At 54.5% G+C, this 26,873-nt stretch overlaps 1 protein-coding gene across 1 annotated transcript in view; it reads right to left on the reverse strand.

Moving 5' to 3' along the window:
* Positions 1-11,494, reverse strand: part of IGSF21 (immunoglobin superfamily member 21) — a gene marked incomplete at its 5' end in the record, with an annotated part of 244,551 nt that extends 233,057 nt beyond the window's left edge. The window contains one exon of the mRNA XM_082657755.1: positions 11,425-11,494. Coding sequence (XP_082513881.1) covers positions 11,425-11,494 — 70 coding nt within the window. The remainder of the gene's footprint in view (positions 1-11,424) is intronic.
* Between the last annotated feature and the right edge of the window lie 15,379 nt (positions 11,495-26,873).

The raw sequence follows: 26,873 nt of genomic DNA on the forward strand, positions 1-26,873 counted from the left end.
AATTTAAATCACTGCCCCAAATGGCAAACCAGTCTCACTTGCCTTAAACAGAGGATGACTGAAAAAGAATTATAATGAAAACAAAACACTGTTATTAAAACTTTTACTCCCTCTGGCTCGCTGCAGGCATGTTGCCCCGCACCTGTTTTTGTTGCAAAGAGAGATTAGCAAGCGAAGGGGCGTTAAAGACAGGATGGCATCAGCCTGAGGCTTTCTCCTTGGCATAACTAGGAGGACAGCATGAGAAAGGAACAGGGAAGACCCTCCCTCTCTGTGATCCCTTGGTATTTATTGCCCGTGGGGAGGCCCCACCTAAAGAGGAACATCGTCCTAGACGTGCACTGTCCAATAGAGCTTTCCACAGTGATGGAGACGTCTTACCCACAGCTGTGCTGCCCAATACAGGAGCCACCTGCCCCGTGTGGCTACTGAGCCCGTGAAATGTGGCCGGTGTGGCTGAAAAACTGAATTCTGTTTCATCCGGTTAAATAAAAGCCGAGACACCTTGCTGAGTTTTAATGTAAATGTCAGTTGTCACACACAGCTCCATGTTGAACACAGCTCTGGACTGTAAGCCCCATGAGGGCAAGAACTCGCCTATTCATTCTCCTCTGGATTTCTAGGACAGCACGGTGCTTGATTGCCAAGAGCATTCAATTAATTCTCGACGCACCAGTGGATGAATCAGTAATTGAATGAATGAATGAACTATACTGCTTCTTGCAACAAGAAACTTCTCTCTGCATTCAGACTGTCCTGGGAACCACTAGCTCTTCCTGGTTAAGTAACTCTATTCCTGCCCACCCGGTTGCTCTCCTCCCTCCAGGCTCCTCAGTGGGGAGACAGGCTTAGGAACTCGACTTCCAACGTGCCTCCTCCTCTCCAAGCCGAGCTCAGGTCCACTTCTCTGCTGCCACCGAGCAAACAAAGAAGCTTTTGTGATGTGGTTGCTTTTGCTGCCCCCATCTCACCCCCTCCGCCCCTGACTGGGATATTAGGTGCTTGGTGACAATTAGCAAGGTATCACCTGCTTCTGTAGAACCAGGCACCTGGCCTTGGGTTACGGTATGGCCTGAATACCCACCTGACAAAATCCTGCGCACTCCGGCACTGATCACCAGCTCTAGATGCGGACGCCACCCACCCTCTGGCCATGCCAGCCTCTGTCTTCACCCTGCCAGGGCATCTGAGCCCCTGCACTGCCCCCTCCCCATGCCCAGCCCTGCACGATGCCAGGGCAGCAGGTGATGGACGCCTTCCTTTGGGGCAGCATTAAGCAGCGGGGAGGAAGAGATGGTGCTCGGAAGATAATGGAGGCGCCAATGATTGGTGACAAACAGCCCCGCCGGAGGAGCGCTGAGTGCCTCTGCAGAAAGAGAAACAAAAGGGCAAAGGGAACAGCTCAGCTGCCTCTCTCCCTGGTGACTCCCAAGCTGCTTCTGTGATGTATGAGGCTGGGGGGTTGCTCTCCGCTGGAGTGCCGCCAAGATCCCCACCCAAGTCTGGGGCACCCTGATGCTCCCCACGCAAGGCTCTTGGGTGGTGGGTCTGCCTGACTGAGCCCTGGGATGGCCCCCAGGACCTCAAGGGAGAAGACCTGCACCCCCCCCCACCACCACGCGCACACACGTCACGCACGGTGTGGGCACCAACGGGAAAGTCACCCTCTCTGGCTTCAGTTTTCTCAGCTTTAAAATGGGGGAAGGATATGGTGCATTGAATCTCCCAGCTCCCTCCTGGCCCCAAGGCTCTGTAATTCCAAACCTGAGGACCCGCTCCATGTGGGAAACCTACAATGTACCCCTCCTCCTGGGCACTGGGGCTTAGCAAACACTTCTTCCTCTTCAGACTTGGGGGCATTCCAAATGTCATTATAACAGCAGCAGCCACTTTTCCCACACCTGCTGTGTGCTAGGTACCCTGCATACAGACCCCTCGTATTACGTGAATTTCCCCTGCCCAGCAGCCCCACCCCACGAAGCCACCATGATGAGTCGCGTGCTCAGCTGGAGACATCAAGGCTGAAAGCAACAAAGAGGTGATTGGAGTTCACACACTGGATAAGTGGCGGAGGTGGGATCTGAACTCAGGCCAGACCCCGGAGCCCATGCCCCCTGGGGATGCAAATGCTTCTCCCCAGGAGAAGCTACCCCCATCGCACTTGGTTCAGGCTCAAGGTGGGACAGCTCCATTCCAGGCGGGGGTCTGGTCTTCCCTCCTTGCCAGGTCTGGACACTGTGGGGAGGTGGGTAGCGTCCAAATAACGGCGCTTCTGCCACGAGGCCATCGTCCCTTCGGGCCCCCCAGAGCGGTCATTCATAACACGACGGCGTGGCAAAGGGTTTCCGGTTTCAGGTGGCCCAGAAAAGCCAAATTCATCTTCCTAGAGCCCTGGTCTGGGAACGTCACTCCCCTCTCTTCAACTGCCCCCCGTAGCCCCCAGGCTCAAATCCAGACCCCTCGCCCTGGCGAGCAGGCCCTGGCCAACAGCTTCAACCTCATTCCCCGCTTCTCAGTGAGCACCTTATGCTCAAGTGAGGCCAGCTGCCTCTCTGTCTCCCATCCTCACACAGCCTGACAGCATCCTCATTCCCCCCTCCAGGGCTTCGCACGTGCTGCTCTCCAGCCTGGGATTCCCTCCCTACCTCCCAAGATTGTTTCAATCCCTCAGAGCCTTCCCGGGCCACTCCCTTCAGTTTCCAAGGATTATTTCTTGGTATCCTCGTATAGGCCATTTATTATACGTAATCTTTTATTGTTCTCAAATGAGCCCGTGCTGTGTGGGGTGGCCAACGGGCCAAAACTCCTTAAGGGAGGCCTCTTCCAATCCAGAATGAGGTTGGCGCAGCTGCTCAATTAACACAAGTGACTGGATCCCTTGCCTTGACTCCAAAGTCAGCTTCCAGGGGAGGGAGAAGAAAGTGCGAGCTTACTGAGCCTCTCAGCGGGACCCCATGGCCAGCTGAGCCCATCCTGAGGGTCAGGAGGAAGGGAGGGGTCGAGACTGAGGGCAAGCTGCGTGCCAGGGGCTTTCATGTATCCATCTCATTTATCGCCACAACACCCTCTAGTTTCAAAAGACGGGGAAACCATGACTCAGAGAGGTAGTGACTTGCCCAAGTATATACTCTGCTAGGAAGTGGCCGGGCTAGGCTTTGAACCCAATTCACATAAAAACCAAAGTATGTTAATTACCACCGAGTGGCTCTTCCACAGAGACAGTGAGCGAGGAAGGATGGGCAGGCCCAGCGGCGTGCTGGTAAATGTTTAACAGCTAGCTCTGGGCTGGGGAGAGCTCTGATCTGCAGTGTTTGCTCATTCCATGGTATAAATACTCCTGCCCTGGTCAATTTCAAGCCACCAATAAGGTAAACTCAGAGCTGGGGAGAGATGTGTAAATCGATGCCCGGTTGTGAATCCAGGTCTGTCCCTCACCAGCAGTGGGACTTTAGGCAAATCACACGCTCTCTCTAAGCCTCATTCCTCATCTGTAAAATGGGGAGACTGTTATCTCCCAAACGGGGGTTTCTGGGAGGCTTTAATATGACTTTGTGGGAACATGGCTAGCACGAGACTTAGCACATAATAGTTGCCCCCTCCTTCCTTCCTTCCTTCCTTCCTTCCTTCCTTCCTTCCTCCCCCTCCTTTCTTCCTTCCTTCCCTCCTTCCCCAAACCCTGCACCCATCACCAAACAAGGAGAACCCAGAAGGAACAGGAAGCCCTTTAGTCTTCCCTCCACCTTCTACTGTTGGCTCATCCCCCAGACGCCAGCCGTGATGCCAGTTTGAGTGATGGTGGGCAGAGCTGGACAATGGACACATTCTCACACCAGAAAGGACTTCCAGAGGTGATTGAGCAGGGCCAGGAAACAGGCCCTGGGCTCAGTGTCTCGACCAAACCCCAGATTCAGGGGAGACATTATTCATTCATCAGTCAGTCAGTCATTCAACAAACACATCTTGAAGATTTGCTCAGAGCCAGGCCTTGTGCCAGAGCCAGTGGTGCAGGGATGCCTGCCCTCAAGAGCTCTCTGTTCAATGGGGAGACCAACCAATGACCATTTCCAGCCCCAGAGGAGGGTTGTTTTAACAGCATGTTGCCAAAGTGCTGCTGGCAGCACTCACAGGGGACACCTGAGTCAGCAGGGGTAGGAGTGTTGTGGAGGGCAAGAAGTGGGTGAGCAGAGACTTGGAGGGAGATGTACGGGGAGTCAGGGGCTGTGCTGGCTGAGGGCAGATGTCTGCTCTCTGAGCCAGGAAAGGGCAGACGTGGGGGAGGAGGTGGAGGACGTGAGGCTAAGGCCAGAAACCTCTGAGCAGAGGCCAAGTCTGCAGGGCAGAGAGGTGGCGGCTCCGGTCCCCAGGCCGTGTGACTGCAGCAGCAACCTCCCCTGTGGACTGGGGATACAACACCCATCTGGACAGCCGTGGAGGAGGGAGGAGGTCACATCAGCAAAATGGCTACACCAGCACTCAGCTCACAGGGCAAGCTTTCTGGTCTGTTTACTGGCCTGTGAGCTCATGGGGAGCTGACCTGTCTCATTCCAAAAACCTAGGGGTGTGTGTGAATGAAACAGCGCAATGGGTTGGGGCGGGAAGGAAGGCTGAGCGTGCAGCGACAAAATCCAGATTCCAGTCCAGCCACTTCCTACCACCATCTTTCCATCTCCCTGAGGCTCAGTTTCCCTTTCACGTCTGATGTGAGAACTAAATGGAAGGATGGGCATGGAAGCATCTCGTCCACGCTCAAGTACCACCAGCAGGTAGAGAGTTAGGAGGTCTGGAGTCAGAGTAGGCATCACTTTGATTATCTGAGAGTCTTCAAGAAAGATAGAATGTAGTTCCAGGAGCAGAAATTTACCAACAGGAAGTTCACCTGTGAATCCAGCCTAAATGTCACACGTCATAAGCCTTTGCGTACACTTTTCTGTAGAAAGCCACACATCCAACACCTCTCCACGTACCCCAGCACCAGGACGCACATGTCTAAAGGCCAAAGATGCTCTATTCATCCAAACAACCCACCGTGAGCGGTTGTGGGTGAGCATCCGCCATGTGTTTTGTGGGGAAGAGCAGAACCAGACGGGGTCCCCAGCTTCATGCAGCTTCTAGTCTACTAGGGTGGGGGATGGGAGGGTCCCAGTGAGACTGGTTCTACCCCCGAATTTCACTGGGAGAAACAACTCGGGTCTTGGGTTTTGACTGCCCCCAGTGTGGGTGTGGATGGGGGACAATGCGTCGAGCCTCCAGGGAAAGCCGGGGAGCAGGCAGGGGAATCAGTCACCCCCAGGCAGCAGGCCATGAACCGTCCTCCAGGAGTTACCAAGAGCGGTAATCAGCAACTCGAAGGCTCGTCATGCCGAGGGAGGGTATCAAGTGGAGTCCTTCTCTATAAGAGGCAGAAATCAACTCCAGACGACTCAAGCCAAAAACAGTAACTGGCGGAACATTAGGGGGAATTCATGGAACCCAAGGACAAACTGGGCCTGGTATTGGGAGGACCCACGCGGCTTGAGCTAGCGCAGCTCTGATGTAGCCATGGTTAATACTGCTAACAGTCATCTGAGCCCACAGGATTAAGCAAAGAGCTTTGTACGTCATGATTCGTTCCATCCTGTCAACACCCTGGGAGGAAGGTCCCATCATTATTAGCCCTGGGGAAACCAGAAAAGCACAGCGTCTTGGGGGTCCCCATTGATAAGGGGGACTTTCCAGTAGTTCTCTGTCTTCCTCTGTTCAATATTCAGCTTCCAGGGAGACTGTCAGATGGGCTCATCTTGGGGATGACAGCTGACTGTGCCAACCTACCAAGATGGAGTGCAGTTAGTACGGTGGCGAATAATTCCCCAGGGCAAATCTGACGTGTTGCCGGGAGAAGTAGGAATGGCTGGTGGACACGCTAAATGCCAGATTCCTTTCCTGGGTGTCACAATGTCCTTTCCTGCTCCTTTGGGCTGCTACTCTCTAAACCTCTAGCTACGTACATACTGTATTTATTTGCTCCATCCATGGAATCTTGGCCAATAGGTCTCGGGGATCACGAGCCCCCTCTGCCACCGGACCTCACTGCAAGTGTCAAGGTGGGTTCCAGGATCTCACCCACCTGGTTCCTTCCCAGGAACTTCATCCTGAAGACAGACGCCTCTTAGGAATCAGTGTCCCACATTTCACCTCCACTGACATTTCTCATTTAAAGCGGGGACGCTTTGCACCCTCTTGCATGTGGTAGAAGCCGCTGCATTCCTCCTTCCAGCGAAGAAAAAATAAATCCTTTCTCCTCTCCTCCAGGAGCAGCCGTGTCTTTGGATTCCTTCAGACCTGGGTTTGAAACTCCTGGTTCTTCCACTTAAAAAAGGTTCTGAGCCTCATTCATTATTTAAGAAAGAAAAGAAAGGAAGGAAGGGGGGAGGGAGAGAAAGAGAGAGGTATCTTGGGCCTCTTGTCCTCACCTGCAAAACATGGCTAATGACACCGCCTCATGGACTGTTTAGAGCATTTAATGCATAAAGCACGTCTAACAGGTGCGTGATAAATGGGAACTCTCCGTAATGTCACTCTTCTTCCTCTCAATCTTCAGCTAGACTCAAGAAAGACAGCCTTGAGTTGAGCTGGTCCCACCACACACAGTCCTACCTCCAGTTCTCTGCTCCCACGCGTTTCCCTCCCTGGCGCATTAGCCCTGGGCTTATTAATGTTCTCCCTTTGCTTCAAGGTCTAGCTCAAGTTCTCCCTCCTCTCTGAAGCATTCCCTTTATACCCCCCAAATAATCACTCTTCCCCCGAGAACCTCCTGTAGGGGACATCAATCCACTTGGCATCTAGCAGGTATCAACAAATTTCCACCTGGATTTTCATTCATCTTTATGGGTACATGCCCGACCCCTCGCCCCACTGGAATGACGGTCACCGTCATAGGTCTTTCTCTTTTCAGATGTGCTCTGCCCACAACAGATGCCCATTCATTCTCTTGATGATGACGAGGGCTTTCAGGGACACCCCGTCTCCCATCTGTGCAGATGAACATACTGGACAATTTTATCTCACTGGGATTTGGGAAAGAGTAAGGCATCCGGACTGGGCATTGGACACACAACAACTGTCTGTGTGGCTGGAGCCGAGGAAGCGACTGAGACCCCTTCTCACCAGGAGACAGCAGAGCACAGAGGGAAAGAGACAGTCCTGCGTCTGAATCTCAGCTTGCCACTTACTGACTGGGCGGCCGTGGACAAGTCATTTAACCTCTCTGAGCCTCAGCTTCCCCACCTGGAAAATCACTTTAACTCTCAGGGTGGTTATTAAACAAGACAAGAAGAACAAGGCGCATGGCACCGTGCTGGCACAGAGTGGGAGCTCAGTCAGGGCTAAATAAATGAATTTCAAGGGGCCCGGGGATGGAGCAGAGGTGGACTGGGTGGCAAGCCAGGTTAGACGCCTCCATGGATCCCAGGAAACCCAGTTAACAGAACTAACCAGCCTCCTCTTTGTTTGGCTCTTTGGTCTCCGGCTTTGAAGTCACCACTGCTATAACCCAGAAACCCCAGCCCGTCACTTAATCGCCTTCCACCGCCCCTCCCCCACCGCCCCTCCCTCCAACTGTAGCAAGGTTCCGGTCTGGGTGAGACAGATGTTCTGAAAAGCTGGGGTAGCCAGGCCAATCTAAGGCATCACTGGTACCTTGCCAGCCCTTGCCCACACGCCCTGTCCAAGGAACACTGGAAGGGAAGAGGGAGCCTGGCGCTGGACCAGTCGGGACCCGGAAGGCTCCAGTACTCATGCCATTAACAAATCTTAAAACTCTGGGCCTCCGTTTCCTAATCTGTGAAAAGAAGAGCTTAAACCCATCTTGCAGTGGGCGAGGACTGTGCAGCAGTTAGCACGTGCTGGCCACACTACAGCTGATCCGTGTAATACTGGCTATTGAAAAAAAACACAAAAACACAGCTATGATACAAGGAGAGGAGCAATGTTAGATTGTTTAAGGGGACAGCTGCGGAAAGACCGTTCGATGCCAGGTCTCAGTACCCGCTTCCACCAGGGCAGCTGTCCTTTTGTGCCTATCATCTTGTCCAAGGCAACAGGTTTAGGGGGTGGTAATCAGTTCCTACACTAAAAGGGTTCTCCTGGTAAAAATTAGAAGTTTCAGAACCAATGAAGTAAGAGATCTTGGAGGTCGCTTTCAGCTCTAACATCCCCTGCACTTAAAAAGCAAAAACTAATTCAACCTCTCAGGAAAAACTCCAGTTTGCACCTTGGGTGGGAAGGGAGTGGGGTTTATTGCTGGCGGAGGGGCCAGGCTGGGGTCGGGGCGGCAAGGGGAGCAGGGGCGGAGCAGCCTGGCCCCGGCAGGGCCCTTAACTCCCCCGCCAGGGGCTGAGAGCAAGCCGGGCAGGGGCCTGAGCCCCGCCCCGCGCCCCCAGCGTCGGGTGGAGATGGTGAGGGAGCATAAGTACGTAAAGTCCTCACGCCAGCTTGTGCATGCACAGCTCCCCTGCAGTCTCGGTGCTGCGGCTTCCTCGGCTCATCCGAGTCCGCCCCCGCATCCCACCCACCCGTTGACACGCGGCTGCCGAGAGAGAACTGGAAGGGCCTGTGGCTGGGGCCTTTGGCGCGTCCTAACTCGGCCTGCCCACTGCTAGCCTTCGCGGAGACTTCGCCACGGCCCAAAGAGGAGGTCCATGAACCACTCTCTTCCCCGCGCCCCCAGGGCCCGGTGCCCTCTCTCTCCCAGGCCACCGCCCAGGCACGAGTGCATCACTGCCTTCCCAGTAGTGCCCAGACCAGGTAAAATGGGAACTGAGGAGTTAAAAACCAAGCGGGTTTCTCCTCTTGGAGAGTCAAGATACTGGGGAGTGGAAGCAGGGGCAGGAACTTCCAGCCCAGCCAGTCCTGTGTGCAGCCGACTGCTCTCTCCTCCCAGTGCACAGACCCACCCCTCCACAAAGGTGAGCCCCTTGGCTCTGCGGCCCATAGGAACAGAACCGGCGAGGGCGCACTGCCCGTGCCTCTCCCTAGTAGTGACCGCCATTGCCCCCACTGGGCAGGCGTGTTTCTGAATGCCTGCCCTGGACTCTACCCTCCCCGCCCTCCGAAGCAGCCCCTGGCAGGGGGTCCGGCACAGCCAAGTGCCAGGTGCACGGCTCTCGGTCACGTCCAGGAAGGGCGCCCTCCCCCGGCAAGCCGGCCTGTTGCATCTCGTACAGACCCTTCTCGTGCTCCCACCCCTTCGTGGGCACGGATGTGGAGCGGGTAAGGAGGGATCCCACTCTCGAGCACTCTCATCTCTGCAGGGAAGGGAGGGCTCCCCGGCTGCCCAGGACCCCTGCGCGCGCCCCACGCTCGGAAAGTTTCCCATCTGCGATCCGGATCAGCGCTCTTCCCTCACCCTGAGCAGCGGAGCTCAGAGGCCATGCCGGCTGCCCCCGGCCCAGAGGCGCTCACCCCCGGCGCCAGATCCCCCAGCCTCCAGCCAGTTGCAGAGGCGGGCCAGGGGAGTGGAGGCGCCAAGACGCCGGCTCAGCTCTCCGCAGCCCCGCAACCCGAAGAACGCTGCTCGCGGGTTCTGGGGAAAATCGCAGGGTGGGGTCCTGACGGAGCGGGGTTTCCCACCAAAGCCTTTCCCATCAGTCGCCATCCTCACCCCTGCCGCGTCTCTCTGGTTCCGCGCATTCCGGGGGAAAGGGGTTCTCCCCTCCTCCCCGCAGCCATCCCCGCTCCCTTCAATGTCCAGGTGAGGGCGCCAGGTGCCTTTCAACAAAGCCCAGTGCCCTCTCCGTTGCGCTGGAACCGGGACACCACCCCCTCCCCGCCCCCATATAACCTTTCCCTCTAGAGGCATCCGAGGGAGGGAGCCGTCACCCCAAAGTTGGGGGGAGATTTTCATCACTTTGGAAGGTCTGTTGTTCCAAGGGTAAGGGGACAAAGTACAGGGCTTGCATTACTTCTGCTTTACACCAACCCCTCCCCGCTCTCTGCCAGCAGGACCACCATTCAGGCTCGAATTCTGCAGCTTCTCCCATCAACAGACCAAGCACTCTTCAAGGACCTCGGGGTAGACGGGGTGCGGTTATTTTAGGGGGGACACCCCTTCCCGGAAGGCACTCTCTCAGAGTTTGGCTAAGCACCTCCCGGTGGGGCAAGGCACACACACGGCAGAGGACAGAGATGGTTCCCCCACCTTCATCACCCAGTTGGGCTAGGGACTGAGACCCTACTGGTCACAATGGCTACGTTTTGGCACCCCGCATCCTCCTCCGCCTCCGCGGCAGAGCCAGGATGTAACTCCAGACGGGCTGGTTCTGGGCATCCAGGTTTGGTACTAGGCTTAGGGGGTAATCGCGGACGCGCACCCTCTAGTCTCCGCGCCCACGGCTCTTCGCCGGTCCAGCCTCCCTCCCGCCCAGCTCGTAGCGAATGTGTTGGCTCGCTGCCCGAAAGGTGCCGGGGTCGCCAGGTTGGACTGCCGCGCCACTTAAGACCCACCAGGCGGCGGCGCCGGGCTGGAAGCATCGAGGCTTCGGCGAACCCTGGACCCTGGAGCTGCGGAGGCACCAATCACTCTCTCTAGGGACCTCCTTCCAATGGGTCCAGCCCAGCCGGGACCAAGTCCATGCGGGACGCACACACACCGCTGCTCAGACCTTCTCAGCCCCCGGACGCGTCCATGCCTCCCTCCACACTAGAACCACACACTCCACTGCACGCACACACACTCCTGGCCCACGAAGTAACACAACCCCCGCATGCCTGCACCTCCACACATCCCAGAGACGTACACTCCTGCTCAAGTGTCACACTCCCACCTCCTATGCACACACGCCCCGTGCCCCCCCCCAACAGAAATACAGCCACTCCCTGTCACACATCCCTAAAGGGACCCATACACTTGGGACACGCGTGCAACGCCGCACCTCACACACTCATCCACCCTGTAACACGCTCACACATGCGATGACACAAGCTCACACACTTCACACCCTCACCGAGAAGCTGGCACCCGCTCACACCCCCAAACACTGGCTCACACGCTTTCTCACACACACACCTCTGTGTAACTGACATGGACACTCAAACACCCCTCCAGACACTCACTCGCTCACACACCATCACACACACTCACATCTCCAAATGCACTCCGGCAGCCTCTCCACACACAGCTCCCTCCCGGACACCCTCACACTGAGACGCAACAAAGACACACGCTCATACACACGCGCACACGCACACCCTGGCACAGACCCACGAGCGCTCTCTTCAAAGGAGACATCCTCCCTCCCTCGTCAAGCAGATCACCTCTGCAGACCCCCACGCCGGGAGCGGGGCTCGGACCCGGAGCCTCTCAGGAGCGACCCTGGCCCGCGCCCGCCGCCAGCTGCTCGCCCCCGCGCGCATCCCCAGCCAGGCTCCGGCCCGCGCCCGCTCACTCACCGCGCGCCAGGTCCAGGATCGCTGGGAGCAGCAGGCAGGCGCAGCCGCGGAGGCTCGGGGCGGCTCGCATGGTGCCCGGCAGCTGGCGGCGGCGGCGAGGCGGCGGCGGCGGCGGCGGCGGCGGCGGCGGCGGCGGGGCCCCTAGCCATGGGCTCAGGCGCGCTCCTGCCTCCGGCCGCCGGCCGAGCCAGTGGCGGGCAGCACGGGGCGCCGCGGGGGCGCCCCCATGCCGTCGCGGCCGGGCCGCCCGGGAGCCGGGCTAGACTAGGCTCGGCCTCTGCCGGGCGCCGCGACCCTCGCGCTCGGGGCGACCTCCGGGCGCGCCGCAGCTCCCGGATCCTCGGCTCCGCGCGGTGTCCACCGAAGCCCGGAGTCGGATCGGCGGCAGCGCCGGAGTTTGGAGCCGAATCGCGCTCTCTCCGCCTCGCGCTCGCCTCTCCCGGCTGCGCGAGCGCCCCTCCCCTCGCCCTCCCTCCGTCCCTCCCCCTCTCCCCGCCCTCCACTCGCCGCTCTCTCGGCTGTATTATACAGACTTTTCTTTAATCCTTTCTGCGCTGTTCGGTTCTCGTCCGCTAAGCCGATTTATTGCAGGGAGAAGGAGAGCCTCCCACCTCCCGTCCCCCTCCCCCTCCTAGCGATCTTCCACCCCTCCCCCTCCCCCGCCCCTCTTCCCCCCAGGTTCCCCTCCTCACTCACAACTCGCTTGCAGCCCGTAGCTCGGTAACCCTCCCCCAGCTGACCGAGCACCCCTGCCCTCCAGGCCAAGCTCCATCTGATCCCGCTTCACCTAATCCCGTCCCTGGGACACCCTCGCCTGCGCGCCGACCCCCAGCCTGGTGGAGGGAGGCAGCCTCCCCCTTGAAAGCGAGGCCATCCGTGGAGCCAAACAGGCAGGGTGTGGCACGGGAGCAGTGGTCTTACCCCCTATTAAGGATTAGGGGCATCGGTGTTCTGAAACTTCCAAATTATGGCTGCCCTCCCCCAGGCACACATGGAAATGGGATATGTTTTGTTCTTTCTTCCAAGAATAGCCACATTCCTGGACCCGGGCAGAAATGGGTAAGGAGCTGCGTGTTTCACCCTTTGGGCAGACCCGATTCCTCTTCTCCCTGGGCCTGAGGATTGGGGTTTGGGACTTGTGTCTTATCATTATCCTCCCACCGACACACACACACGCGCGCGCACACACACACCAACCATTGAGCCTCAGATCTGGCTGTGAGCCCTGGGAGGGGAGAGGTACTCCAGCCCTGGGAGTGGTCAGGGGTGACGTTAGATGGGGAAGTTCAGAGCACGGAATTTCACTCCATGGCATTCTAAGGAGAATCCCCAGCTTCTCTATGTCAGGTTGCTGCGTCAGGCTGTCACTCTGTTTACCTAAATGGACAGTGGGTACAAAGCCAGTTCCATCTCCAGCAGCCCTTTGAAGGGGTGTGGGGAATGGAGTGGGCAGTGGGTGGCTGCTAGGCTGTCTCTTGGTCAGCCTTGCGCAGAGATGCCTCATGGCCGGGAGCTGGTCCCGCCAAATGCCCTCTCCGAGCCTCACCACATCACCTCCCGGGGCTGCTCTGCTGCAGCTCATGCCCGCCCACCCCAGGGAAGGAGCGATTTGCATTTCTGAAGATCTGAAAGCACACATTCACCTGACAGGCTTTAGAACGATCCTCTCAGTAAAATAATAATAATGATCCTAATAAACCCTTATAAATGGGTGTTTGATTACAGTTTGTCCCTACGTGGTTTGTGGTTTTTTTTTTTTTTTGAATCAGACTAATTGGCTGAAGTTGATTAGGCTGGATACGGCTTGAACGCTGGAGTCTTAGACCCTTCTCCCTTCGCCTGGCTGTTCTTTGCTCCCTCTTACCCCCACCCACCTAGGTCCACCCTTCTCCAAGCTGCTGAGGGTCAGCTTGAGGTCACCTCTCCCCCTCACCTTCTTTCTGGGCTGCCCCAGCCGTGCCATGGGACACAGTCCCTGACTGCCTCTTCTCTGCCCCTCCCCACCTCTGGCCCAGAACAAAGCCGACAGAATCCAAATCCATCGCAGGTGCTAAGCCCTCTGTGCCAGGGCCTTCCCTGCTGGGAAGCAGCCTCCAGCTGGGAAGACCCTCATGTTGGTCTGAGCTCCTCAGGTCAATGCCAGGCACCCCTGTATGGGCGTTCCTGCTCTGTAAGCCCAGCTGCAAATCAGAGTGCAGCCAGGCAGGTGGACAGGTAACAGTTCGCCAGGTGAAATCCTGCATATGTGAGGCTTACTGTCTGTACTCACTGTAGCCCAGCTGTTACCCAGGAGAGCCAGGGATCAGGTAGGATTCCAGGGCCTTTCTTGGTGACACTTCCTCCTAGTCTGGGTCCACACCGCCAGCTGGGAAAGGGACCCCTGTGGGGAGCACCGGAAAGGCAACCGTCAGTCACCTCCATTATGCCAGCTGCGAATGACACCTGGCAAGAGGCCGGCAAGGAGGAAAGAGACCTGATATCGAGAAGAGGCTTCTTCCTAGGGCCAAGGATTGGGCTGGGGAATGGGGTGGGGCATTGGAGACCTCAGTTAACCCTCCTTCACCCCAAGACTTACGAATCTCTCTTTTAATATCACCCCGTATTATAATTATTGGTCCTCCTAGCCAGTGCCTGACACATAGTAGGCCCTCAATAAATAATTGTTGGGAGAATGAATGAATGAATGAGAGCAGGGCACTTTGTGGTATCCACTCCATCCCTCAGCTCCTAGCACAAGGCTGGCACCTGGCAGGTGCTAGCATGCATCCTGTGGCCGTGAACCTTTGCAGAGAATAAACAGCCCCCTAGATCACATGTTCCAAGAGAGGACAATCCTGCCCAGGTGCACACTGGTTTCCCCAAAGGGGCTCAGCTGCAAAGTGCATGTTTATTACCATATGGTAATTGTTCTTAGTAATACTGCTGCCTCTGCACACCCTCTCCTGGGGGCATACACTCCTCCAGCTCCTGTTTCACAAAACACAGCTTTGGAGGCTATTCTCTTGCTTCAGAGAAAGGTATATACGCAGCATTGAGCGGCATGGTTAGCAGAGGGCACAGGGTGACCTAGACAAGGGAAAAGTCACTCAGGGCAGCCACAGGCTTTTGATTTGCTTAACGTCACTCTGCGCCTGTCTCCTAATGTATCAACCGCCAGCAGCAGGGCATCCACTCTGCAGTCCTGGCACTGAGACCCATGAGTCACGGCGGGACATGCCTCTTCCTGGGGCACCGGCTGCGTGGGAGCCCTGGATCTCCCCGTGGCTGATGGCTGGAGGTGTGGCTGTCTGCCCGCAGCCTCCCTCTGTCCATGGTGCTGAGCTAGGATCTCCCAACAGAGGGCACTATAGCACAAAGCAAATTTCTCTTCTCCTCACCCTAGGGAACAACCCCAGAGGTCAAAGGGGCCCTGGGGTCCTCTGTGACCTCTAGTTTGTTTATTCCCAAGAGAGGGAAAGGGTATGGCATAGTATTCCCTCTCACAGCCTGGCTTCCAAAGGGATGGGTTCTGTTGGTTGGAGTAGGACCTCCTATGGGGTTGGATAATGATGCTAAGAGTAGTAAGCCTTTGTGAAAGCGCTTCTCCTGTGCCAGGCACTGATCAAATACAAAATGTGAATAGAATCAGTGAATCTTCACAATAGCGTATGGTGCGAGTATTACCGTTATTTCTATTTCACAGATGAGAAAACAGGCACAGAGAGGCTAAGCAACTTGCCCAGTACAACACAGGAATAGGGCCAGATTTAAACCCACAAAAAGTGCAGAGCCAGAGGTCTTAAATACCCTTCCAGGCCAAGATACACACATGCGCACAGGCACACACATGCCCTGGAAGCCAGTATTTCAATGGAAAATGAGTTAAAAACAAAATTTTCATGAGCCCAGTGTGCTCCACCTGTCTCATCTCATTTAATTCTCATAAGAGCCCCCTGTGGCAGCTTTATCTAAGCCCAATTTATAGATAAGTAAACTGAGTCTAAGAGAAGTGAAAAGAATCACCCAAAGTGGCAAAGGTAGAGGAATGTTGTATTCTGAGGACAGGAACCTAGCGTGGGCTTCCCCAGGCTCTGCCCCGGAGAGCCACGCATTCTCCCTCTCACACGCACACTCGCACGCTCGCTCATGCAGTCCTCTGGCTCCTTCTTACCTGCCCCGGAGAGCCACGCATTCTCCCTCTCACACACGCACACTCGCACGCTCGCTCATGCAGTCCTCTGGCTCCTTCTTACCTGCCCCGGAGAGCCACGCATTCTCCCTCTCACACACGCACACTCGCACGCTCGCTCATGCAGTCCTCTGGCTCCTTCTTACCTGCCCCGGAGAGCCACGCATTCTCCCTCTCACACGCACACTCGCACGCTCGCTCATGCAGTCCTCTGGCTCCTCCTTACCTGCCCCGGAGAGCCACGCATTCTCCCTCTCACACACACACACTCGCACACTCGCACACTCGCTCATGCAGTCCTCTGGCTCCTTCTTACCTGCCCCGGAGAGCCACGCATTCTCCCTCTCACACACACACTCGCACGCTCGCTCATGCAGTCCTCTGGCTCCTTCTTACCTGCCCCAGAGAGCCACGCATTCTCCCTCTCACACACACACACTCGCACGCTCGCTCATGCAGTCCTCTGGCTCCTTCTTACCTGCCCCGGAGAGCCACGCATTCTCCCTCTCACACACACACTCGCACGCTCGCTCATGCAGTCCTCTGGCTCCTCCTTACCTGCCCCGGAGAGCCACGCATTCTCCCTCTCACACACACACACTCGCACACTCGCACACTCGCTCATGCAGTCCTCTGGCTCCTTCTTACCTGCCCCGGAGAGCCACGCATTCTCCCTCTCACACACACACTCGCACGCTCGCTCATGCAGTCCTCTGGCTCCTTCTTACCTGCCCCAGAGAGCCACGCATTCTCCCTCTCACACACACACACTCGCACGCTCGCTCATGCAGTCCTCTGGCTCCTTCTTACCTGCCCCGGAGAGCCACGCATTCTCCCTCTCACACACACACTCGCACGCTCGCTCATGCAGTCCTCTGGCTCCTCCTTACCTGCCCCGGAGAGCCACGCATTCTCCCTCTCACACACACACACTCGCACACTCGCACACTCGCTCATGCAGTCCTCTGGCTCCTTCTTACCTGCCCCGGAGAGCCACGCATTCTCCCTCTCACACACACACTCGCACGCTCGCTCATGCAGTCCTCTGGCTCCTTCTTACCTGCCCCAGAGAGCCACGCATTCTCCCTCTCACACACACACACTCGCACGCTCGCTCATGCAGTCCTCTGGCTCCTTCTTACCTGCCCCGGAGAGCCACGCATTCTCCCTCTCACACACGCACACTCGCACGCTCGCTCATGCAGTCCTCTGGCTCCTTCTTACCTGCCCCGGAGAGCCACGCATTCTCCCTCTCTCACACACACACACACTCACTCGCTCATGCAGTCCTCTGGCTCCTTCTTACCTGCCCCGGAGAGCCACGCATTCTCCCTCTCTCCCTCTCACACACTCACACACTCACTCGCTCATGCAGTCCTCTGGCTCCTTCTTACCTGCCCCGGAGAGCCACGCATTCTCCCTCTCTCCCTCTCACACACTCACACACTCACTCGCTCATGCAGTCCTCTGGCTCCTTCTTACCTGCCCCGGAGAGCCACGCATTCTCCCTCTCTCCCTCTCACACACGCACACTCGCACACTCGCTCATGCAGTCCTCTGGCTCCTTCTTACCTGCCCCGGAGAGCCACGCATTCTCCCTCTCTCCCTCTCACACACTCACACACTCACTCGCTCATGCAGTCCTCTGGCTCCTTCTTACCTGCCCCGGAGAGCCACGCATTCTCCCTCTCACACACGCACACTCACACGCTCGCTCATGCAGTCCTCTGGCTCCTTCTTACCTGCCCCGGAGAGCCACGCATTCTCCCTCTCTCCCTCTCACACACACGCTCGCTCACACGCTCGCTCATGCAGTCCTCTGGCTCCTTCTTACCTGCCCCGGAGAGCCACGCATTCTCCCTCTCACACACACACTCACACGCTCGCTCATGCAGTCCTCTGGCTCCTTCTTACCTGCCCCAGAGAGCCACGCATTCTCCCTCTCTCCCTCCCTCTCTCTCACACACACACACACACTCACACACTCGCTCATGCAGTCCTCTGGCTCCTTCTTACCTGCCCCAGAGAGCCACGCATTCTCCCTCTCTCCCTCCCTCTCTCTCACACACACACACACACTCACACACTCGCTCATGCAGTCCTCTGGCTCCTTCTTACCTGCCCCAGAGAGCCACGCATTCTCCCTCTCTCCCTCCCTCTCTCTCACACACACACACACACTCACACACTCGCTCATGCAGTCCTCTGGCTCCTTCTTACCTGCCCCAGAGAGCCACGCATTCTCCCTCTCTCCCTCCCTCTCTCTCACACACACACACACACTCACACACTCGCTCATGCAGTCCTCTGGCTCCTTCTTACCTGCCCCAGAGAGCCACGCATTCTCCCTCTCTCCCTCTCACACACACACACACACACTCGCACACACTCGCACACTCGCTCATGCAGTCCTCTGGCTCCTTCTTACCTGCCCCGGAGAGCCACGCATTCTCCCTCTCTCCCTCTCACACACACACACACACACACACACTCGCACACTCGCTCATGCAGTCCTCTGGCTCCTTCTTACCTGCCCCGGAGAGCCACGCATTCTCCCTCTCTCCCTCTCTCACACACACACACTCACACACTCGCTCATGTAGTCCTCTGGCTCCTTCTTACCTGCCCCAGAGAGCCACGCATTCTCCCTCTCTCCCTCTCACACACACACACACACACTCGCACACACTCGCACACTCGCTCATGCAGTCCTCTGGCTCCTTCTTACCTGCCCCGGAGAGCCACGCATTCTCCCTCTCTCCCTCTCACACACACACACACACACACACACTCGCACACTCGCTCATGCAGTCCTCTGGCTCCTTCTTACCTGCCCCGGAGAGCCACGCATTCTCCCTCTCTCCCTCTCTCACACACACACACTCACACACTCGCTCATGCAGTCCTCTGGCTCCTTCTTACCTTACCCTCTGCCTCTGCGTGCTGGGAATTAAACATCCCCCAGGCTACATCCCAGACAACACCGAGTTTTTTATTGTTTGTTTAAATTAAACGCAACTGAAAGTGACACCTTAACACCAGTGACCCAAATCGATACGGAGTTGGCTGATTGGAATTAAGTCCAGCGCTGTGTCTTTAATGGACCTCAGCCCCACCTGGACTCAACCAGCTTGTCTCCGCTTGGGAGGAGACTGGCAGGTTGTCTATGGGGAATCTGAGGCTGTGGTTGCTGAATGAGCTTCAGCACCACAGGCCCAGAGAAAGGAGCTGGACAATGTGAAGGAGTTAGGGACAGGAAGTTAAGATCTGGGGAACAGCATGGGGGTGGGGAGGGTGAGAGAAGCAGGCCAAGCTGACACTGGAGACCAGCATTCCCCAAACTGGGCCCCACTGACCACTTGTTTTGCAAGTTTGTAATAAACATTCCTTGAGGGGCTTCCCTGGTGGCGCAGTGGTTAAGAATCTGCCTGCCAAGGCAGGGGACATGGGTTCGGGCCCTCGTCCAGGAGGATTCCACATGCCACGGAGCAGCTAAGCGCGTGCGCCGCAACGACTGAGCCTGCGCTCTAGAGCCCGCGAGCTGCAACTACTGAAGCCCGCGAGCCACAACTGCTGAGGCCCGCGCGCCTAGAGCCCGTGCTCCGCAACAAGAGAAGCCACCGCAATGAGAAGCCCGCGCACCGCAACGAGGAGTAGCCCCCGCTCGCCGCAACTAGAGAAAGCCCGCGTGCAGCAATGAAGACCCAACGCAGGCAAAAATAAATAAATAAATAAAAGTAATAAATTAAAAGAAAAACACTTGATAACATTAAAATTAAAAAAAAAACATTCTTTGAAAGAGGGTTCAGTGGTTCAATATATTTGAGAAATGCTGTATGTTAGTTCATTCTCCACATCTTGGAGATTTACAATTCACATGAGCATTTAAAGGCTATGAGAAATCCTGCAGAGTTTTCTGGTTTTATTTACTTGAAGTTCAAACTTGTTTGGCTTCAGAACCCTCTTTGCATAAATACCTTTTCATATCTCACATCAAGAGTTTTGTAGGTCATGGGATGGATGGGAGATGCTGCTCTGACCATGGACAAGGCTTCTGATCTCTTCCTCGATTACCATAGTAGTTGTGATAAGGATGATGATGGTGATGATGATGATGATAAGAAAAAAAATAGCCACTGACAACTGATGACATTTATTGAGTGCTTACTATGTACTAGGTACTTTTCTAAGTATTTTGCTTGTACTAACTCATTGAATCCTCTTCAATACCCTACGAGGAAGGCTCTGTTTTTAACCCCATAGAATAGACAAAGAAACTGAGACACAGAGAGGTGAGGCCCCTTGCGTAAGGTCATATTGCTTTTATGTATTTCTGAAACTGTAAGAAACATGAAGATAAGGACCACATCTGACTCATCTCTTTATTACTTGTGCCAGGCAGGTGGTAGGTGCTCAAGACAGGGATAGAAGGAAGGAAGAATGGATGAATAGAAAGATGGATGGGTAAGAGAAGGATTAGACGGATCTTTGATGGATAGATACATGGATGTGAGAATTACTGGGTGGGTAGATGGAAAAATGGATGGGTGGATTGTGGGTAGATGATGGGGGGATGGAGGAACCGATGGAAAGATGGAAAGAAGGGTGGATGGGTGATGGTGGGTGGGTGTGTAGACAGATGGATTGATGGGTTAATGAGCACTTGGTTGGAGGAGGGTATAGATGAATCGAGATTAGAAAGCATCCGCAAGATTTGTACTTTTTCCCATATCATTGAATTTGCTAAGAATGAGAGACCTGGACTCACAGGTGTTAGTCATAGTTGGAAGGTAGCAACAGAGGTAGTCAGGAGCGTGGCAAAAAGCGTGGTCTCTAGAATTGGTCTGTCTAGACCCAAATCTCATCTTCAACACTCGGGAAATAACTGTTGGAGGGAGGGAAGGAAGCAAGAAAGGAAGGAAGGAGAGGAGGGAGGGAGGATAGAAGGAAGGAAGAGAGGAAGGAAGGAAGGATTTGCTGTAAGAACCCAAACAAATTATTTAACCTCCCTGTGCTTTGATTTCTTCATCTGTATAATGGGGATGGGAAAAAAGAGTACCAACCTCACTGATTAAATAAGACAATCCTTCAAATGATGTAAGCACTCAATAAATATTAGCTGTAGCTATTACCCATGACCGAGGCAGCCATAGGATGCTATAATTACCCCACTCTGTGGTTCCTTATTTTCATCCTTAGCTTCCTGCACTTTGCAGTGGAGAGGGGTGGATGAAGACTCCAGGGTTATGATCTCAAGGGACTCAGCAGGCGGTTGCCGTGACCACGAACCAAAGACAAAGGTCAACGTAAACGGGATCTGCAATTCACTTATCTTCTATGGCATTCTCCAACATTAGGCAGCCTATTCCTGGCTTTGGACTCTTGTCTCCATGATTGTCAAGTCTGGCTTGGAATCTTACGAGGTCACCCTTGGAGCAGCCCTTTTCTACTTTCCTTGCCAAGCCGCAATACCACCCATAGACAACAGGTGGCGACATCCAATATGTGATTTGTTCTATTTTTACAACCTTTTAAGTGTGAGGGCCTATATTATGTAAAACAAACCAGCTTCCTATTTCAAGAGTCCGTTAAGCTTTAGTATACTTACAATGAGGCATGCTGTCACAAACATATATACGTAAGGTCCTTAGTCACAATTGTGTGATGGGTCCATAATACTACAGATGAGAAAATTGAGACCCAAAGCAAGATTGTCTGCTCCCTGCATTCTCACTATTTGAGGTGCATATAGTCTGCACAACACGGAAGTAATATTCTCTTCAGTTGGCTCACCTGTGTGTCTTGTCTTCCCAGGTCATAATGGAAGCTCTGGAAGTTCTGGGCACTTTTCACTTGGCCCCTTGGCACCTACAGTGCCACTCTGCTCAGGCCTGAGTCACAGTACTGGAGAGGCCAGGAAGCAAAGAAGGAAAAGCTAGCTAACCAGGCTAGTTGTTCAGTTGTGAGTAAAAGGTCTTTGTAATGAAAATGCTCTGGTTAATTACAAAGCCATCTGGTAAGACCTGACAATTCCCTCCTCTCCCCGTCAGCCTGATTTCTGTCTTGAGTTTCTAGGTCCTGAAACATTTGAGGAAAATCTCAATTCAATTTATAGTACAGGGAGATGATTCCATTTCTCTGGGCTTCAAAGTTCCCATTTCTAAGAGGCAAAAGGCCAAACTAGTTCCCTGAGGCCCCTGACAGGTGATGTCTTAGCTGGGCATGAATCTACCTCCACCGTCCTTCTCTTTCTCCCTTCCTGTGCTACTGATGCAGCAGATACCCTGTACCTGAAGGATGCCTAGGCATTAGAGAAAAGCTTTGGGGGCAGAGCCGTGTGCACCATTCCTTACAAAGATGGAACAGAGATTGCCATTCAGAGAGCAACAGGTGGTCCAGGAAGTGAGTCTGGGGGTGTGTAGAGAGCTAAAGCTGTGGGGTTAGGAAGGGTCTTTGAAGACCACAGAAAGCAATGAATGGGGTGGCAAAGGAACAATGAAAACTACTCTAAAAACCTGCTTTGACAATAATGACGTGGACACATCTTGCCCATCTTGAGATTCTGTGTCTCCTGACATTAGATCACTCTACACTGACTGGTCCTTTCCCAGCCCACAGAGGGAAATTTGTCATCACTGTAACCTTTACATCTCTGCAGAGATGCTCTTCATTCCCCCCCTTTTCTCCCCAACTATTGATTGACAGAAACAATCCCGCTAACCCCTTAACGCCCAAGCCAGTCCCCTCCCTGCCTTCCTATGTTGCCCCTGTTCTGCCATGCCCAGCTTCCTGTCCTTCTTTCCATTTTCCCTGTCAAAAGGCTGACTCTGCAGAGAGACAGCTGGTGAATCGGTCTGGAATATTTCCCTGGAACTGGAGAGTATTGGGAAGCACAGAGGGACCCTCAACCCTCAAAGTTATCCATCCCTTTAAAGGGATGCTGAGGCACGATGGGAAACACATAGGCATTGTTGAAGCTTTGTGTGATTCCAAGGGAAGGCACCCAGGCTTTGGGGGCATGACAGCTCCAAGAAGCACAGGAACAGGGGTCCCAAACTCTAAAGGCATTACTCTAGTGCCCTTAAATAAGTGGTTCTAATGGGTGTCCACCTCCACTAAGGGCATTGAGGCCACGCATATGCATTCGTCTTCTCCTCTGGACCAGGTGCTGAGCTGGGTGCCAGGGATACAGAAGCGGAAGGACACAGTTTGTGCCCTTGAGGCGCTCACGGTCATCAGGGATGGGTACACTACCAAGATGCCTGAATGCCAACCTCAGGGCTGCCCACCTGCCCCTGTTCACCTAACCTCTTCACCATCAGGGTCCTGCACCCACCTGCCTGCTCACTTGGCTCTTCCTTCCCAGATGCCTCCCCAGGCCCCCCAGCTCCTGCTGTAACCTCAGTCCTAACCCCATGCAGGCTTACACTAAAGGAAGGACAGTTGGGTCTCCTCAGAATTGACTCCTGGACAATTCCTTGGACCTTATCCTGCACATAAAGCACAACGCCCGCCTATCCACGTCCCAGGTCACCCGGGGAACCCCAAGGACTACGGCCTGGTCGGGACATCCCCCTTAAAATCCTTCACTGGCTTCTCATGGCCTGAAGACCAAAGCCAACACCCTTGGAACAGCTTACAAGGGTCTTCATCTCCACACTGGACCCACCTCTGCGGTTCTTAGTGCCCACTAAGCTCTCTTGATTCTAGGCCTTTATACATGCTGTTCCCTCTGCTTGAAACACCCTTCCAGCCTCCCCAGCCTCCTTACTCCTATCTCCCTTACCCTGCCCCCATGTACCCCATGTACACCCTTTAGGCTGGCTGGCTCCTACTCACGTCCCAGGGCTTAGCTTTAGCTGTCAGTAGTTCTGGAAGTCTGTGTTAGATGCCTTCTCTGTGTTTGCCCCAGGGAATTAAGAGTATGGTGGTAAGATGAGCAAAGCAAAGGGAGAATAAGGAAGGGAAGGAGGGAGAGAGAGATGGAGAGACCCAGAAGTCTAAATCTAGAGCAAGGCTCAGCATCAGGAATCAGAACAGAGTCAAGATACTGTCGAAAGATTGGAATGGCCAGAAAAGATGCTCAGCTTCTCAAGAATGATTTTGCCTTCTTAACTAGGGCTGCCTTGAATGGACCAGAGACAGAGGTGCTGGTTCTTGCTCCAAAACGTGTGAGATCACTGAAGCCTCCTGACACCTTCCCTTACAGGAAGAAGCAGTACATGGTGGAACATTGGGCCCAGGAGAAGAGGGGCAGGCCTGCAGGCTGCCTCTCGGGGAGTGAGGTTGAGGGGTGCGTGTGAAGGGGCCCACGCTCCTCTTGAGACAGTACCGTCTCCTCTGGCAGGACCGGCTCTCCATCCCAGGGAGGCTCGAGGGCGTCCTGGGTGCCTGGGGACCACTCATCTTCCTGCTTCCGAGTCGAACACTTATTTATCAAGATAATTGAATTCCACCTCCTTCCAGCTGCCCCCTTGCAGTGTCACGAGGGACAGGAGCCTCTCCTGAGAGCTTTCCTTGTCGCTGTTCGATAAGCCCCATATTTCACGCCGCGCGCGGTTGCGTTTCAGCGGTGGGTGAAGTCGTTTTATTTTTATCGTGCACGCAGACATATAAATATTCACGAGATGCTCAGAAGCCCTTCAGCGTCTCTCTGGAAGGCAGGCTCGATGTGAGTGTGAGGGAGCATGGCACGTAGCTCAACCAGCGCACAGGCTCCGCGGGGTCGGAAGGTGCTGCTCTTACCAGTATCGCCGGCCCCATCCTCCTTACAACTGTGCCCTCACAGGCTCCTGAGAACCAGGTGCTACCTTGGCAAACTTTCCAGAACAAAATTTTTTTCAAAAAAGGACAGATCTGTGATCTCATCTTAACTCTGCTACTTACCAGCTGTGTGACCTTGGATAAAGACCTCTTCCCTCTTTTGGTTCTCAGCGCTGATGTCTACAAAAATGGGGTTAATCGTGCCTGCCCTGTTAATCAGCCTCCCAGGTCTTTCTGAAAGAACAAATACGATGAAGAATCTGCAATGGGTTCTGAGAACTGTAATATACAACCGTAAGAGGCTTATCATTATTCCTCCCCAGCCATTCATTTGGAACAGGTTAGTGAAAGTACAAGACCGTATCTGGTAATACAGGCAATGGATGCTCTAGAGGTTGCAGGCTGCCTCACCCGTCATGGACAGGACGAGGGGAAACAGCATGTGTTGACCTGCTACAGGGCTGGGTGCTTTATATATATTATGACATTTGGACATGACAGTGACACCTTGGGGGTGGTGTCATTCCTGCTCATTGATGAGGAAGCTGAAGTTCAAAATGGTTAAGGAACGTGTGCACAGTCACAGGCTAGGGAGCGCTGGGACCCAACTTTGAACGAGCGGTAGGACCAAACTTTCCTCTCGTGGCCCTAAGGGAATCGCAGTCTCTGGGTTGACTGCCTGCCGCTAGGGATGGTCGGGACGCTCGGGCTGGGGGATGCGCCATCCCACGGTGTGTCCCTCTAAGCCGCCCCATGATGACGCTGGTGGGGATGAGCCTGTCGTCCTGAAGGGAGTTGGTGAGGCCATCCATGCCTCTGAAACCTGGGTCCAGACTTTGTCCATCACACACAGGCTGAAGCAGAGAGGTCATGGCTTTCATCTGCCAGGCCTCCAGAGTCAGAGAGAGAGAAAAACCAAAGGCTTTGGTGGGGATGTGCCCCGGTAGAGGATGGATTGTAGAGCAGTGAGAACTCTCTAATGGTCAAGGTCAGGGGCAGGGGGTCAAAGGATGCTGAGCTCTGACCTCTCATCCGTTGAACTCACATCCCAGCATGTGGAAGATCAGGAAGGGAAGCAGGCTGCTCTCTTCCCAGGGACTGAGTCATCCCGGAGGCCAACAGCAAGGTCAAGGGCCCAGGGGCTCGGTGCCTGCTCCCCTTCCTCCCCCAAAGTGCTTCCTGGGCTCCACAGCCCTGGGTAGGAAGACTCAGCAGCTGACGAGGAAATGCCCTGAGACTGTAACTTGAAGGTCCAGTGGAGGCACAAGCCAGGAGGTCAAACGCCGAGTTTAAGGGCCCAGAGACCAGGCTGGCTTGGACAAGGAAATTACCCAGTGTCACCGACATCAGTGTGCCGGGAGGGAGCCCCCCAAGCACGACAGGGAATGTAGGGGCAGACTTCTGATACTGCGGAGGTCCGGGGACAAGGGGAGCCGTGGCCGTGAGAATGAAAGGGGCTCAGTGGTGGCCCAGCATGATTTAAATGATAGAAAAAACCATCTTGATTTGTAAATGGAGAATTAGGGAGGCTGTCAGAGGGTGGCCCACGTGGAATCGGCAGGGCTCAGAATCTGGAGGAGCAGGTTGGTAGCTGTTGGATCAGAATCCTGTTCTTTCCAGTTTGATTTTTCTCTATTTTCTTTCTAATTTATTTCTGTTTTCAGGAAAGCTGGAAGCACCAGTCTCAGTCAGCTGTGGAAAGAAGGTGCATCCACACTCGGGCTACTGAGACAGAGGAGACGGTTGGCCAGACTGACGGGAGTAGAAGTCAAAGCTGGAGGACTCTCAGGAGGAGGTGGCACTCAGAGGCCAAGGTCAGATCCCACAGGGCTATCCCTACCTACGCAAGTGTTATTTCCCAGAGGGCTTCTCTGCTCCCCTCTGTCTCTCTTTTTAAACATTCTTTCAATTATGGTGAAGTACACATCACATAAAATGTACCATCTTAACTATTTTTAACGGTATGATCCAGTAGTAAGTCTATTCCCATTGTTGTGCAACCCATCTCCAGAACTTTTTCATCTTGCAAAACTGAAACTACATCCCCATAAAACAATAACCCCTCATTCTCCCCTCCCCCCAGCCCATGGCAACCACTACTTTATTTTCTGCATTGGTGAATTTGACTAAGTACCTGATACAAATGAAATCACACAGGATTTGTCTATTAGTGTGACTGGCTTATTTCACTTAGCATAATATCCCCAGGGTTCATCCATGCTGTAGAATGTATCGCAATTTCCTTCCTTCTCGAGGCTGAATGATATTCCTTTGTATGGATAGACCACATTTTGTTTATCCAATCATCCGTCGTTGGGCACTTGAGTTGCTTCCCTCTTTTGGCTGTCGCTATGAACACGGGTGTACAAAAAACATCTCTCTGAGACTCTGCTTTCAGCTCTTCTGCATACATACCCCGAAGTGGAATTGCTGGATTGCATGGTCACTTCTCTTTAAAGAGAGAGGCTCCGTGGCATCGCCTGCCAGGCAACCCCAGCTACCTCTGCAGGTGGTAGCA

The sequence above is a fragment of the Grampus griseus genome (genome assembly GCF_964374135.1).
Source record: "Grampus griseus genome assembly, chromosome: 1".
NCBI lineage: Eukaryota > Metazoa > Chordata > Mammalia > Artiodactyla > Delphinidae > Grampus > Grampus griseus.